General features: G+C 47.0%; 1 protein-coding gene across 2 annotated transcripts in view; it reads right to left on the bottom strand.

Annotated features, from left to right (window-relative positions):
• Positions 1–17331, bottom strand: part of BEST3 (bestrophin 3) — a 259667-nt gene that overhangs the window by 30113 nt on the left and 212223 nt on the right. For both annotated transcript variants that reach the window (XM_078654059.1, XM_078654052.1), the window contains one exon: positions 4255–4335. In XM_078654059.1, the coding sequence (XP_078510185.1) occupies positions 4255–4335 (81 nt within the window). The remainder of the gene's footprint in view (positions 1–4254; positions 4336–17331) is intronic.

The raw sequence follows: 17331 nt of genomic DNA on the forward strand, positions 1-17331 counted from the left end.
AGCTACAATTGCATCTCTAAATTAATCAATCTATTTATTATTTGTGTAGGAATGTGTAGGAATTTCTGTGGGGCTCAACCCCAAAGCTCTAATAGAGAACCTTCGCTCAAATGGTCAATGGTCGTCAACTCCCACAAAGAAGGTAAACAAAATATGAACAACATTATACTACTTTTTTGTTATGACATGAGCTCTGGCAGATAGCTAAAGCTGCTTCTAGCTAGATAAAAAAGATGTTTGCTAACTCTCTAAATCATACAGGGAAATAGGAAGAACAGGAAGTCTAACTATGGCAGACAAAAGCCAATCCCATGGGAGGCTGTTAGAAGGATTTTGTGTTGGACTTGGCCCTTTCTGTAGGGTTATACCTAAACCTTTTGCCTTCACCCTCCTGTTTTCTGAACCTGTTTCTGTTGGCTTTTAGTACTCTGCACACCCTACCACTGCTAACCATTGTTAAAGTGCTTGTGCTCTTTTCCTAAAATATGGTAGACATGGCGTATATTCAATTGGCATATTTAATTTGCCTGTAAGTCCCTTGTAAAGTGGCACTATCCTTGCCAATGGCCTGTAAATTAAATACTACTAGTGGGCCTGCAGCACTGATTGTGACCCCCACTTAAGTAGCACTTTCAGCATGTCTCAAGCCTGCCATTGCAGCCTGTGGGTGCAGTTTTAAACAGCCATTTAGACCTGGAAAAATAAACCTTTTTGCCAGGCCTACACCTTCGTTTTAATACATATACGCCACCCCAAAGGTGGGCCCTAAGAAGCCCATAGGGAAGGGTGCAATGTGTTTAAAAAGTTGGATATGTGCTTTTAACTTCGATATGTCCTGAAAAGCTTTTACAGTCGTTTTTTACTACTGCAAGGCCTACCTCTCCCTTAGGAATACATTGAGTTACCTTATCACAAGAGACACTTAATAAGTGATAACTTTCAATTGGGATCAAGTCGGAATTTGTTTGGTGTCTAGAGAATTGTAATTTAAAACCCTCCTTAATAGCAAAGTCGGATTTTAAGTCACAATTCTGAAAATGCCATTTTTGCAAAGTTTTACAGCAAACAAATGATGGATGGAACGCTGACAATGCAAACATTCTCCCCCAGTCAAAAGATCAGAGTTAAATCCATTGTTCTTTTGCCCACTACGCCACCCCAGTTTGGACCCAGCCATATGCAAATTAGTCTTGACCCTGTGCCCCATGGGAACAGTCCAGACTGAACTGCCAGGCCAGGTCCTCCCTGGACCAGACACAAACATCCTGGGACCAGTTTCAGGGTATGTCACACTTCTTCAGCCAGGTTAGCTTGAATCCAGTGGCACAGTGAGCAAGGGACCCACGTCTGGGCAAACTCATCCCACTTAGGGCAAAAAGTGTTCCAGCAAACAAATGATGGACGGAATGCTGACAATGGACACATTATCCCCCCAAGCTATCCTGCCTGATGAGCGATGAAAGCCCGACACCGGTCCTAGGATGCTTGTTTCTAGGCCAGGGAGGACCTGGCCTGGCAGTTCGGGCTGGACTGTTCTCATTGGGCGCAGGGTCAAGACTGATTTGCATATGGCTGGGTCCAAACTGGAATGGCATGGTGAGCAAAACAATTGATGGATTTAGGCCCAGATCTCTGTACTGGGGTGAATGTATGAGATTGTTCTGCATTCTGTCCATCAATTGTTCTTTTTGCATTTGTCACCCTAAGTGGGACGGGTATGCCCAGACGTGGGTCCCATGCTCTCCATGCCACGGGAGTCAAGCTATCCTGGCTGATGAGGGCTGAAAGCACGAAACCAGTCCTAGGATGCTTGTTTCCAGTCCAGGGAGGACCTGGCATGACAGTTTGGGCTGGACTGTTCCCATTGCGCGCAGTGTCAAGCCTGATTTGCATATGGCTGGGTCCAAACTGGAATGGCATGGTGAGCAAAGAAACAATGGATTTAGGCCCAGTTCTCTGTACTAGGGTGAATGTATGACATTGTTCTTCTGCATTCTGTCCATCAATTGTTCTTTTTGCATTTGTCACCCCAAGTGGGACGAGTATGCCCAGACGTGCGTTCCGGGCTCTCCATGCCACTGGAGTCAAGCTATCCTGGCTGATGAGGGCTGAAAGCCCAAAACCGGTCCTAGGATGCTTGTTTCCAGTCAAGGGAGGACTTATGCATTTTTGAAAAGTTGGCATTTTCTGTTCTCAACCATCTTGTGCTTGCAGCCTGTAACCTGGGTCACATGACTTGGTGCAGCTGGCAGTTGGTTTTTGTGTATTTCTCCCAGACAGTGAGGCAAAGGGGAAATAGGTGTTGGCAGGGCCTCCACTCTGACTTGATGATGGGGAGAGCTGTCACCTATCACACCTGCACTTACCAAAGCCTCTCACTCAGCACACTCACAAAGGGTTTGCACTAGTCCTTTGTGCCCCCAGACTAGCTGGGGCCAAGGCAAGGAGGCAGGAAGTTCCAAACACGTTTGGGGAGGGAACCTCCAGAACCTCCTCTTACTTCAAAGCAGGTACCAAATATACATATTGAACAATCAAACCCAACTTTCACCTCTGGACCTTTGGATACTACAGAAGGACTGCAGTGCTGCACTGCTGCAAGGTTTGCTACTCTGATGCTCTGGTACTCTGCTGGCCTGCTTGCTGAGAAAGAAGACTGGACCTTCACCCTTAATCTCAGGCTGAAGTGACTCCAAGGGTGAGCTGAATGACCTCCTTTTCTGAGCTACAGGGAAATAACAAGCTCCAGAGGCCTCTCAGCATTTGCCCAGCTGACCTGCTGTCTGGACCTGCAACTGTGAAGTGGTGTGGCTCACTGGTTAGAGGCAGCAGACCCGTAAGCAGAGGACGGCCCGGGACCAGGGTTCGATTCCTGGCGCGGCAGGGTCGTGGACCAGGGTCAGCGGGCTCGATAATTCTCGCCTCGGTGCCTACTCCAGTCAGGGACCACACTCAGCAACTCTGGGCATTAGCTTGCCTCATCTTCACAATGGCCCCCCAGACCGCCGGGGATGCTTGGTTGCACCTTAGAGATACCCATTAGGGACCATCTCTCAGGGTGAGCCAGGACGGGTGAGCCAGGACGGGTTCCCCAGCGGTCGAAGCGCGGAGATACTCCTCCGGGAGTTGATTCTAGCGCTATATAAACCCACAATTAAATAAAATTAAATTAAACTGAATCTGTCTGAGCTGATGGCCTCAGCCTCAAATGGCGTTATTAGTAACCCACATGTGCATACCTGTATAGATCGCTAAGTGCTTACAAAGCGTGCTGTCCAGGTGTGCAGATGTGTATGTGTTCCTGATCCCCGAGAGGTGCCACTCAGGTCGTGGATCCTTAGTGTGGCACCCGTTGAGCATCCTCTCTATGAAAAGGAGAAATCTTGAAGATGTTAGCTATTGGCAAGATGTTGGGAAGATCTTGGAGCAAACAGGCCGGATCACGGCCTGTTTGCTCAAAGATTTTGCCACCCACCAATATGAAGCTCCAGTGAACCCAAATCTTCACACCACAGCGGCAACCGGAAATACCCGCCAATACATGATCAGCACTTTGGCATCAACAGCCTGCTTTTACCGCCAACGCAAATCTCCAGCAACAACTGTCCTTGACGCTCAACAGGATCTTTGCACTACATCGCCAACTGTCCATGATGCCCAGCCTGCTCTACAGTGACGACCATCAACAACGCTCTCCCTGCTCATCGGGGCCCTCTCCACAGCGAACGGAACTCTTTGCACTAGGCTTTAGAAAGTACATTTTTCAGAGGGACCAACCTGGTCCAGGTATCCAGGCAGCGCTCCATTGCTGTTAGTTTAAACTTATGACTTTAACCTGGTGTCACCCGACCAGATACCGGCCAGTGGCTCTTTGTGCTTTTAGGTGCTATACTTACCTTAAATCTTTAAAATTGCATAGCTACTGATTGGATTTTCGTCGTCTGGTGTCAATAACTTATTAAAGGTTACCCTATTTTTCTAAATTGGTTTGGCATTTTTCACTGTATTACTGTTTGAGGAGCTGCATAAATACTTTACACCCTGACTGCTTTTGAGTCAAGCTACCAGAGGGTTAAGCAAAGGTTAATTTGGAGTTTGCTTGTGTTTCATTCTGATAAGAATTGTGGTTGCTGCTTGAGTAGGGTTTCTCCTCACACAACCAGTGACCCAATTTCCAACATTACAATTGTCGCATGGATGTTTATATTTTCATAGTGTCAACTGAGATTCCTGTCAATACTGAGAAGCACTAACCTGTAGGTTTCTATCGATGCACCAGTTAGTTTCAAAGTCATCATCATCTTCACCAAAGGGGTTGATGAGCTGTTCAGCAACCTACAGTTCAAATGAGACACAACAAAAATAATACAGTTAAGGATATAGTGCTGGAAAATGCATCATACCTAGTAAGTAATATTTCTTAAGGGTTTCACTATCTGTGTTATTGAAGCAAAAAACATAGAATAATCAATCCAGATAAAGTAAAACATCATATGATAGCGTATATATAACATTTTGGTTAAAAACCACATGCATCGCTTTGAGTAGAATTTACATATAAAAAGTAAATACACTTCTAAAGTGCTTGGTTGATATACTCTGCAAGACCACAACTATATAACTTATATTTGTGGTTTTGAGCCTTTTGACTTCTGTGGACACGACTAAAGCACAACTAAAAGCCAGGGACCTCCAAACCTTTCCTCCAAATTGTAATTCAACAATAATACACAACATTACACAAATATGTGTATACTATAAAAGCTCAGCACTTCTACTTTCTTCTGTAACTGCATGCTTAAATATGATAAAGAATAAACACCAGTATAAGACCCCAGTATAAGACCCAAGTAATATTCTCAAATCAATAGGTAACTGTGAAATCATAGCTTTCAGCAGAAGTCATGTTAGTGTATTTGTAGGGTACGACTTATCACCCACGAGGGTATCCAGGCATTAGGACGGTATTATCTGAGTCTAGTTGAGGACGACGATGGAGGGTTGAGCCGAAGAGCCAGGTCTACAGCTTCTTTTGGAATTTCATCAGCAACTTGGAGGCACTGATGTGGAGGGGGAGGTCATCCCAGGACTTCGTTGTTACTGGATTGACATTGGCCAGACATATGCAAGCAATCGAGCTTGATATGGACAAAGCTGGAGATAGTACAAGATCTTTGTGTCAAAAGGTGCAAATGCAGTGATTCTTGTAAAAGCTAAGGTGCGAATTGTGCCAGAGAACATGCTGCTCCTGGAAAGTGGCACTCATCCTCTTGAAATATTTCAGCTCTGATGAAATGTTTAGGTGTGCCCCTTTCCAATAAAAGAAGAGCAGTGGCATGGAGTTTGTAAGTGCCTGCCCATGTAAAGAAGTGGAGGGGATTACATGCAGCCAGGAAGGGCCTTCTGAGCAGCCCACTTGTGCATACCTGAAAAATCGCTGACTGCTTACCACAGCTGCCGCTAAGTGTGTAGATGTGTATGTGTTTCCAGAAAATCATATACAATTTAGCATGATTTTTGCGAGGATCTGATTGTTTGTCCATGTCGGAGCATCTTTTCACATGCTTACTGTTGAACCAGCAACTAGATTCTGATTGAAACATGTTTAAAATGTCTATTTTTTTAAACATATCTTTATCGATTGTATGATTTATGTATCAACTTAATAGGTAGAACAGATTTTTTTTACAGTTACTTATCTCAAAATGCTTACAGTAATTGACAGAAAATAATGGATAGAGGTCATTAGGGGGCACGGACTCCTAGGGACCTATCTTTTATAACTGACTTAAATAAATATACCAAAGCTTAGCTTTTGCTCTTGAATGCAAAGTCACCTTAACAAGAAATGGCTTATGTTGCTTGGCAGCAGTGTCAGCATAATGGCAACAGAAAACACAGTGCATAAACGGATACACTTAACCTGCTCTGCTCTTACACACACAGGTTATGCCCAATTCTATCTCCTAGGTTTGTCAGTGTCCGGGGCAAGGAAGGTATCCTTCCACTCTTCTTTTAAAATTTGCACCCCTAAGAATGCCCCTAAGGATAGCCCCTGGACAACTATCCCTCTGCCCCTACCCCCCCCCCCCCCTACACGCTACACCACTGTCTTTCTAATAGTTCTCTTTCTAGATAGCGGAGGAGAATGTCACAGTGGTGTGGAAGAAGAGCCTAGGAAGTGGAGCCTGACTGTGAACAGAAGGCCGATGGCTATGATTCTTATTTTGGTTTCATTCAGGAAGAGCCATCTGGTTGTCATCCATTGTGCATGTGTTGGAAAGGCGGCTGTGCACTTCCTTTCCTTTTCTTTGCTCTTGCAGTGTCTTAACGTATATTTGAGAATACTACCATATATGTGTTAGACCACGTTGTGGGTACTGAGTACAGCTGTGATGGGGCTCAATAGAGAGCCAGCAAGAAAACGTAACCCTGAGGCCCGCCGCAGTTGAAATGTGTGGTTTCTGAAGTTAAGGAACTGCATTTCACCTGATGGGTGGGGTTAGCCAAGAATACATTAAAACCAGTAGACTACAACAACTCTAAGCCCAAATGTGGTCTCCAGGCAATGCATGCTCGATCATGCCGATAGCTGCGGACAAGTCCAGGTGGATCAATGCACAGCTTTGATCATTGATCCAGCAGAGCAAGGTTATTCAATCATGTTAAATAATTCAGTTTTGGCACCTTTTGGGGAGCTGAAGCTTCATTGGAAGTCAATGAGGAGATCATGCACTTCCAATAAAGCAGAGAGTTGGGTGGTTACTAGTGCTTAATTTGAGCCGGTGGATGGCGGTGGGGCCATCGGTGGATGCTGGTGGTGCCACCGGCAATAATTTTTGGGGGCCCACACTTATTTTTCTGCATCAAACATTTACTGAGTGTAAGAGACAGAAAAACAAACAACAACGGAGGAAGAGAATGATGGAAACACTGTCATAAAGGGAGAAAGCAGGAACCTGCAAGAGTGATATAAAGAGAAAGGGAGTGTCTGGTAGTGTATTAAAGAGGCATGAGGTTGTCGCAAGACCACGCATCCTTGGTATTGGGTGTGCTGACATTGAATTGTACTGGCTGCGGACCTCTGAGCAGATCTTTGGGCACTGGCACTCATTCTTCATTCTTCCACAAATTAGGCACCAGTGTTTACTATTGCCTCTAGATTGTTAGCATTAGTAGGCAGACCACAGGTGGTCTATAGTTGCCTGGGATGTTTGGGTCAGCAGCAGATGGTTACTTGCGGAGAGGTGTAATGATGATAGTATGTTTAGGTGTGTTAGGGAGGTCTTCGGTCAACAAGGGTGCATTGACGAATCTGAAGATCACCACAAAGACAGACTGGCTTAGTTTAATGCCTTGGGCATTGCAGGGCTCTGAAGGTGACAAGTTGTGGATATATTTGGTACAGTTCCACGGTAATGTATCACAAAAGGTGCTGGATCTCGAGGAGTAATCGGCTTTGGAAATGAGTTACTGCAAGTAGGACTTTGTCACTCTGAGTATAGTAGTTTTATAGTTAAGTGTCTGCAGCCAGTGGCTGCATCAGAAGGGAGGTGAGGCGTTTTCCAGAATCCATGCCCAGTTAAGCCTTTTTGTTTTACGAGTCACAGTTCTTTGGAGAGCTGTTTGTTTTATTTAGATTTGAAGGGTGTTATCTTTATGATAATAATCTTTTTGAAGATGTCAGACAGGACTTCGTCTAGATGGCACCAGTGTCAGAAAGGGCGCAGCAGTTTCAAGGTTTCTTATTCAGGATGTGGGTAGAGGGGAGGTTTTGGTCACCTCTAGTGGTGCTATCAAGTTGATGTTGGTGTCATGCAAGTTGAAGTGAATGTGGGCATGGTCTGACCAGGCCCATGAGCAGCAGTTATTAATGGTCAGATTTAGAGATGTATGGGCTCTAAACTATGATCAGCCTTGTGTATCAGGCCACTTGTAATCATGCTCTTAGTCCAGTGTGCTTGTAAAACATGTGCATCACTCAGCTGAGATCAACCCACACTGTGCATGTTATCCCGAATTCCTCGAGTGCAAGAATTCGAAGGGTCATCAGCCCTAAGGTTGAAGTCTTCAAAAATGGAAAAACGCTTAGAAAAGGCTATTGCGAATGGGACAACAGGTCAGTAAGGGCCATATGTATCAAGAAAGTATTTTGCGATTCCTAAATAGCGATTTTTAGGGAATCGCTATTTAGGAATTGCAAAATGGTATGTATGAAAAAAACGCTTTTTTTTAGCGATTCCTTACTCTTCCTTATTTGCGAATTCGCATTTTGCGAATTCACAATTAAGGAATATTTTCCAATGCATTCCTATGGGCCAGGAGGCCCATAGGAATGATTGCAAAATAATTCTCAAATTGCAATTTCGCAATTTGCTAATCACAATTTGAGAATTATTTCAAGGGTGCAGGGGTGTCTCAAAGACACCCTGCTGCACCCCTGAAATCTACATGTGTGTGTGCATATGGCGCACATACATGCCCTATGGGCATGTGTGTGCATCACATGCCACCTTTAAAAATTCCAAATTGTGCATTTTTGGAAGAATTCACAAGTTACCATCAACTACAAGGTGGTGGTAATTTGCGAATTCTTAACCAAAATTCGCTAGCCAAAAATGCTACATACATAGCATTTAAGGAATCGCAAAATTGCGATTCCCTAAATGCTATGGCAAAATAAGGAATCGCACAAGTTTGCAATTCCTTATTTTGGGAATGTTTCATACATCCCAAAACATGCAAAAAGGCCGTTTGCGATTCGCAAAAGGCTTGATACATATCGCCCTCAGTGTTTTTTTGATGCTGTGCAGTGTTATGGTTAAGTATCTTTAGAGTGCAATGTGTTGTGTTTGTATCTCTAAAAAGTAGAGGGAGGTGTTGGATTAGTGGCTCTACGATGCTGTGACTGGTGTGTAACCTTTGAATGCAGTTTAGTAATAACGACAATAACATTTTCATATAGACCCTCATGCGATACCTCTGTCATTTCCAAACTATGTAAATAACAGTCATAGCCAATTTAATGTCACTCAGTTTACCAGCCTCTGAATTATGGAAGGCTTAGTTGCCTTTGCCAAGATTTGAAAGTATGGCTTGCTCATGGCAGCAGAAGACAGAGGTAAGAGCTTCACTACCGTATGATGTTGGTGCACCAGTGTTGTAATTAGAGTTGTAGCATTGTTGCCTTTCCCTCAATGGTTTTATCCAATCTCCTCTTTGTCCCTTTTGAGTATCTTAGTGTATAGAGTTAAGTCATAAGAATGTATGCAGTAATATGGAATGAGTACTAGAAGTTCCTAGAGGCTGTTGAGATAGTCGCATCAGTTGGACGTATGTGCTGTGACTGACTTGCTGGGATCTATGTATTCAAGAAAACATTCTGCCTCTACTTAGTGTGGATTGAATTACTACAATCAGTGTCCCTAACATGTAATACAATATTCCAGGTAAGTGTAGCTAGGGTGATGGGTTTGTTTCCCTAGGATGCTGTACAGTATATTAATACCACTAGAGCGTGCTGCACTGATGTGGATTAATGCTCACACGATGCAGTATATAGTTTGTAAGTGTTTTAAGTGCAATATGGTGTATTAGTATCTGTAGGAGGCTTTGTGAATTCTTGGCATCCATATTATTTGGTGTCGTTACTGTGTCCTCCCAGGATGCAGTGCCGGGTGGTGCACTAGTCCCTCTGATGCTGTGCAGAGTACAGGGTTGGTGCTGGTAGGGTGAAGTGCATTTTAATGGGTTTGTATACCAAGGATTCAGTGGGATGAGGCAGAATCCCTTGGATGCCTGGATGCAGTGCAGTGAGTGGGTGTGTGCACAATGGGTTTGGTGCATTGTTGTTTATTATTCTCTTTACGGTGTAGTACAGGTTGATTGACTACTTTTATCATACTTCATTGCAGTGTAGTTAGTATAAGTTCCTAGAACAGTATTTTCAGTTATTGGCCATAGGATTCAACCCCCAGTATGCACTGCATGTGGTTGGGTACTATCCTTATAATACAGTACAGAGTCATTGATTGGCGTCCATAGGTTGCGGGCCAGTAAGCCGAGTTAGTGTCCCCTGAAAGTTTGGACTTTTTCCTTTGAATAAATTGTAGTGTGTACAGTGTGGTATTTCACAACCACAGGAAGTGGTGAGGTTGGTTAATGTCATTGGAATGTGGTGCAATGCACAAGATTATTGCCCCTGGGAGGAAGAGCCGTTTTCTGGGTTAAAAGCATTAGTACATCTTTGGTAATTGTTCTTATAAAGAAGTGCTAACAAATGAGGTACCTTCCTTGGAATGTAAAACAGTCAGTGTGCTGGGTTTGTGAATCTATTGTAGGGTAGTGTGGTGTATTATTATTGAAAAATGCACTTTTCTTTTTCTTTCTTTAAACACATCCTGGATCAACCATCATGCATCTTACAGAAATCTTAGATCCCACACAGGCGACCACCAATTTAGTAGTAAGTCCTAAACACAACAAATGCTAGGTTTGAGGACATCGCGTTTCAGTACTCTCCATCAGCCCTCTGGTGCCCTTGGTGCCCCTGCTGCCTTTGTTTAATCCATCAGCCCTCTGGTGCCCTTGGTGCCCCTGCTGCCTTTGTTTAAGCTGCCTTAGTCTTCATTTTATTTCACTCGTTTTTACTCGTTTTTTTACCGTTTTTTCTCGTTTTTTTCTCGTTATTTTTTTCACTCTACGTTTTGCCTCCTCCTTCTCTCTTGTCATCTGCTGCCCTTGGTGCCCTCTGCTGCCTTCATTTCTGCTGCCCTGCTTTGTTTTCACTCATTTGTCCCACAGGGCGACCCAGCCGCCGCTGAGCCGCCCTCTGCCCTCCTTTCCCGCCGCTGCCTCCCTGCGGCCCCGCCCCCCTCCTGCCCATTCGCCGCCCCGCTCCCGCCACCCAGCTGCTCCTTCTTAAGGAGACAGCGCAGAAGTGCAGGGAGCGATCGCTGAGCCTGTAACCAGGCGAGGTCGCCCCCACACACCCCTGCTACTGCCTCCATCAGCCCTCTGGTGCCCTTGGTGCCCCTGCTGCCTTTGTTTAAGCTGCCTTAGTCTTAATTTTATTTTACTCGTTTTTTACTCCTTTTTTACAGTTTTTTCTCGGTTTTTTTCTCGTTAATTTTTTCACTCTACGTTTTGCCTCCTCCTTCTCTCTTGTCATCTGCTGCCCTTGGTGCCCTCTGCTGCCTTCATTTTTGAGGCCCTGCTTTGTTTTCACTCATTTGTCCCACAGGGCGACCCAGCCGCCGCTGAGCCGCCCTCTGCCCTCCTTTCCCGCCGCTGCCTCCCTGCGGCCCCGCCCCCCTCCTGCCCATTCGCCGCCCCGCTCTTGCCACCCAGCTGCTCCTCCCTCCCGGCTCCTTCTTATGTCGCCCCCACGCACGTGCAGCGATGACGCGCAGTGGGCGCGTCGATTGTGCGCCGAAGGCAAGCCCGTCTGCGCCCGTCCGCGCCTGGACCGCGCCCAGCGCCAGGTCCCCTGGCCCCTGCCGCTGCAAGACGACCCGACGGACCTACGATGCCGCCAGCCTCAACGCACTCAACGCCGGACGGAACCCCGCCTGCTACCGAGCCACCCCGAAACGCACCCACGGACCCTTCACCTGCAAAAGCTGCAAGTTCACCTGCCTCCGAACCTGCACCGCACCCGCCAAGCCAAACACCAGCAGCAACCACCTGAAGTGCATCCTGCTCAACACCCGCTCCGTCCACAGACACGCCGTGGAACTCTGGGACCTCCTCGACGCAACATCACCCGACATCGCCATCCTCACGGAAACCTGGATGACCGTCTCCTCAGCCCCCGACATCGCCATCGCCATCCCGGACGGGTACAAGATCATCAGGAGGGACCGCATCAACCAGACCGGAGGAGGCATCGCCATCGTCCACAAGAACACCATCCGCATCACGACCGACTCCGACGACACCTTCGCCACCGCGGAGCACCTCCACTTCCAGATACACACCGACCCCAAGACCACCCTCAGAGGCACCCTCATCTACAGATCCCCGGGACCACGCACACAATTCAGCGAAGACATCGCCGACTTCATCAGCCTACACGCCCTCCCCTCCGCCGACTACATCCTCCTAGGAGACCTCAACTTCCACCTGGAGAACAACAAGGACCGCAACACCGCGCCCTGCTGGAAAACCTCGCCAACCTCGGACTCAAGCAACTGGTGAACACCCCCACCCACTACGCCGGCCACACGCTTGATCCCGTCTTCTCTTCCAGCAAGTACATCACCTTCAGCCACGCCACCGGACTCCACTGGACCGACCACAGCTGCGTCCACTTCAGCTTCAAAAGAACCACGACCCACCACCACCCGCAACAGGTACCTCACATGAGCTGGAGCAAGATCACCACCGACCAGCTCACCACCTCCCTCAGCCAGAGCCCACCCGCCAGCACAACGGACCCCAACGAAGCAGCCCGCAACTTCACACAGTGGCTGACCGCCTGCGCCGACGACCTCGCACCACTGAAGAACCCTCCCAGCAGACCGAGAAGCAAGAAGGCCTCCTGGTTCACCGACGAACTCAAGGACTCCAAGAAGAACTGCCGCACCCTCGAGAAAGCCTGGCTCCTCGACCAGACCACAGACAACATGACCGCCCTCAAACAAGCCACCCGCAAGCACCACCAGCTCATCCGCACCACCAAGAAGAAATCACTAAAGGATTGACTGGACAACAACGCCCACGACAGCAAGGAACTCTTCAGCATCGTCAAGGAGTTCTCCAACCCCAGCACCGGCAACAACGACATCACTCCCTCACAAGATCTCTGCGACTCTCTCGCCTCGTTCTTCCACCGCAAGATCGCCGACATCCACAACAGTTTCGGCGCACCACCCACGCACCCAACCGTCAAACCAACGCCCCCCACCACCACACTCCGCACCTGGACCACAGTGACCACCGAAGACACAGCCCGCACGATGAACACCATCCACTCCGGATCACCCACCGACCCGTGCCCCCACCACGTCTTCAACAAGGCCGACTCCACCATCGCTCCCCAACTCCGGAACATCATCAACTCCTCCTTCAAGACCACCACCTTCCCGGAGTGCTGGAAACATGCCGAGCTCAGCGCCCTACTGAAGAAACCAACAGCGGACCCCACCGACCTCAAGAACTTCCGCCCCATCAAGCTCCTCCCTTTTCCTGCTAAAGTCATCGAGAAGATCGTCAACAGACAGCTGGCCTCCTTCCTCGAGACGAACGGATCCCTCGACCCCTCGCAGTCCGGTTTCAGAGCCAACCACAGCACCGAAACTGCCCTCATCGCAGCCACTGACAGCGGCACTCCTCCTCCTGGACCTCTCTGCAGCGTTCAACACTGTCTGCCACCGCACCCTAGTTCAACGCCTCAGCAACATCGGCATCCAGGAGAAGGCACTGGAGTGGATTGTCTCGTTCCTCGCCAGAAGAACACAGAGAGTTCGCCTCCCCCCATTTCGATCCGAGGCCACTGAAGTCATCTGCGGCGTACCACAAGGATCATCACTCAGCCCCACCCTCTTCAACGTCTACATGAGACCTCTTGCAGCCATCGCACGCCAACACAACCTCAACATCATCTCCTACGCCGACGACACACAGCTGATCCTCTCCCTCACCAGAGACCCCGACACCGCCAGAACTAGCCTACACGAAGGGATGAAAGACGTCGCCGAGTGGATGAAGAACAGCCGCCTGAAACTGAACTCAGACAAGATGGAAGTCCTCATCCTGGGACCATCACCCTCCGCCTGGGACGACTCCTGGTGGCCCCCCGCCGTGGGCACCGCTCCCAAACCAACAGACCACGCATGCAACCTGGGCTTCATCCTGGACTCCTCCCTCTCGATGACCAGACAAGTCAACGCCGTCTCATCATCTTGCTTCCACACCCTACGCATGCTCCGCAAGACCTTCCGATGGATCCCGACCGAAACCAGGAAGACGGTCACCCAGGCACTCGTCACCAGCCGACTGGACTACGGAAACACCCTCTACGCCGGAACCACAGCCAAGCTACAGAGAAGACTCCAACGCATCCAGAACGCATCTGCCCGACTCATCCTGGACATCCCCCGACGCTGCCGCATCACCAGCCACCTGAGGGACCTGCACTGGCTCCCCGTCAACAAGAGGATCACGTTCAGGCTCCTCGCCCACGCACACAAGTCTCTCCACGACCTGGGCCCCAACTACCTCAACGACCGCCTGGCCGTCTACACACCCACCCGCCAGCTACGATCGACCAGCCACGCCCTCACCGCCGTTCCACGCATCCGAAGATCCACCTCCGGAGGAAGATCCTTCTCCTACCTGGCGGCCAAAACATGGAACTCCCTCCCCATCCACCTTCGACTGACCGAGGACCATCTCGCCTTCAGAAGACAACTCAAGACCTGGCTGTTCGAACAGTAGCAGACCCCTTCCCCCAAGCGCCTTGAGACCCTCCCGGGTGAGTAGCGCGCTATACAAGTGGTATGATTGATTGATTGATTGATTGATTGAGTACGGTCTCTAATCAGTCAAGCCCTTTCCTCATTAGTTTAATATGGGAGTTGAATGATATTTTTTAGGTCGAGCATTCGAGTCATCTTGTATAGACTTTAGTATATACTTGTATATGTTTGTACTTTGTGGACTCTGGAGATCAGTCCTAGGACTTGTCTGCTTCTGCTTAGAGACTTTTTTTTCAGTTCAACTGCCTCTATTAAACAGTCTTGATAGAAAACGACCAGTAGAGTTCAGTAAAATACCAGGATTGCTTTCTGGTTGTTCAACTGCCTCTATTTAACTGTCTTGATAGAAAACGACCTTGTTTTTCTCTTCGGAGATTAAAGCAAAAGAATACCTAGAGTCAATTGGGGCTACTAATTAGAAATGTTTTGATGTCTAGTATTACTTTGTCCTCACCGCTCACACTGCATTCCATCCTACACTCAGTTAGGACTGAGTGCCTCGCATAACAGGGAGGGGGGGGGTCACTTAAAGGGAGGGGGTGTGGGGGGGAGCACGGGGTAGGTGGAGGCGGGGATCGGGGGGGCGAGGGAAAAATGGAGAAAATGGAAAATGGTGCAGGATAAGACAAAATGTTTGGTCGCTATTAAGTGGTAAAGTTTGGAGCATAACTCATGATATTATAGATCAAATGTATAAAGGAAAGCAACAATGCTGGTTGTGGTTATTTGAAATAAGGACGAATCTACTTGTAGGAACTCTGATTCAAGCAAATGGCAAACGTTAAGATTTGCACTATAAACGTGGGGGGTATGAATGATTGGAAAAAGAGACAGAGATTGGCCTATTTATTAAAACATGAGAATATTGACATCTTGTGTATACAAGAGACCCATCTTCCTTGGGCTAAGCGTAGCTTGCTTTTTGTCAATGGCTTTGAACTAGTTGCTTGTTCAACCCAGACCTCTACAATTCGGGGAGTAGCAATTATGATTCGAACCTCACTGGGGAAGCCAAAAAAAGTATTGGCGGATGCCAACGGTAGATGGGTAATAGCAGAACTAGAACTGGGTGTCACACTCTGTGTAATTTATGGATCAAATCAGGATGATCCTGAGATATTTGACTTTTTAGAGACAGAGCTATTTGGATGGCCCACCCCTTTAATAGTTACTGGTGATTTTAATATTTCAGCAGATTGGGGTACCTCAAAAATATATACAGGACGGAAACCTAAGGTTTATCGATCAGTTGAAGCTTTTATCAATTCCCATGGTTTACAGGATATATGGCTAGCTAAACGTCCACAGCATTCGGGGTACACATATTTTTCCAATCCAGCCCAGAAACATACAAAATTGGATTATGCCCTTATTTCCTCCTCAGAGATGTCAAAAGTTAACATTATGAAACTCCCGAAGGTAATCTCGGACCATAATCCCCTAATAATAACATATGAGGTGAGCTGTTTGAAAAGAAAAAGAAATCCCAGGTCTTTTGAAAAAAAATTATTAATGGATAAAAGATTTACTGACCATCTCAAAAAATGGGTAACAGAGTTCTTTGATACCAATAGATATAGCGCCCCTCGGAATAAAGTGTGGGATACATTTAAGGCTGCGCTAAGGGGGAAAACAATAAGCTACTCTGCAAGACTTAGGAAAATTGATCGAGAGCAAGTTGACAACTTAATGGTGAAATTAGGAAGAGCAGAGGAGCAACATATAAAAGATATTGCGAGGGGGAAAGAATGTGTAGAGAGTTTAAAAGTTTTAACGGTTGTGAAAGCTGACCTACAGAAGAAATAACACAGAAGACAATTAGGGAGTTCCAATCATCAAGAGATAAGAGATATGAGACTGGTGAACAGGCAGGTAGGGCCTTAGCCCTTCGGCTAAGACAAGCGAAGGCAAAATCCACTATCACTCACATTGAAGAAGCAGGCATAGAATATACGGAAGAAACGGAAATACGCAGAGTATTTGAAAACTTTTATCAAAGGCTGTATGAATACGAAAAACCTGGAAGTAATGAAAGAGAAATAATTTGTGATAGAGGCCCTAAACTAGATAGAACACATAAGGTGGATTTAGATAGGGATATTACAATGAATGAGGTCCTTGATGCACTTCGGGGACTAGCCTCAGGGAAGGCCTCTGGACCAGATGGTATACCTTTGGAAGTCTTTAAAATAATAGAGGATGAGGTTTCCCCTCTATTACTGGATTTGTTTAATGGGATTTTTTATTCAGGTCTGGCTCCACAGTCTTGGAGAGAAACGAACATTATAATTTTTCATAAAAAAGGGAAACCGGCGAGTAACCCGGGTTCCTATCGACCTATAACATTATTAAATTCAGATATCAAATTATACTCTAAAATATTAGCTAATCGGTTGAGTGGGATCATTGGTGGTCTTGTGTCCCCGTGGCAGCACGGTTTTATCCCATGTAATTAGAGCCATTAGTTTATTTGATGCTTGTGCTGCGGCGGGGGGGAGATGGCAATGATCCTGCTCGACGCGGAGAAAGCTTTTGATCGTGTTACGTGTAGCTTTCTTTGGGATATACTGGAAGGCAGAGGTTTTGGCCCTAAAATTATTGAAGCCCTTCGGGCAATGTATGTGGAACCAAGAGCCAGAGTGATGGTCAATGGCGAGAAATCAGGGATAATAAACATCAAGAGAGGGACGCGTCAAGGCTGCCCCTGTTCCCCGATTCTCTTTGCCTTGTATATTGACCCCCTTATTCAGGAGATTTTAGCTAATCCGGGAATTCAACCAGTTGTATATAAGGGGTACTCTAATAAAATGTTGGTGTATGCCGATGACCTCGCTGTGATTACCACCAATCC

This window comes from Lissotriton helveticus, chromosome 1_1 (genome assembly GCF_964261635.1).
Source record: "Lissotriton helveticus chromosome 1_1, aLisHel1.1, whole genome shotgun sequence".
Taxonomy (NCBI): Eukaryota; Metazoa; Chordata; class Amphibia; order Caudata; family Salamandridae; genus Lissotriton; species Lissotriton helveticus.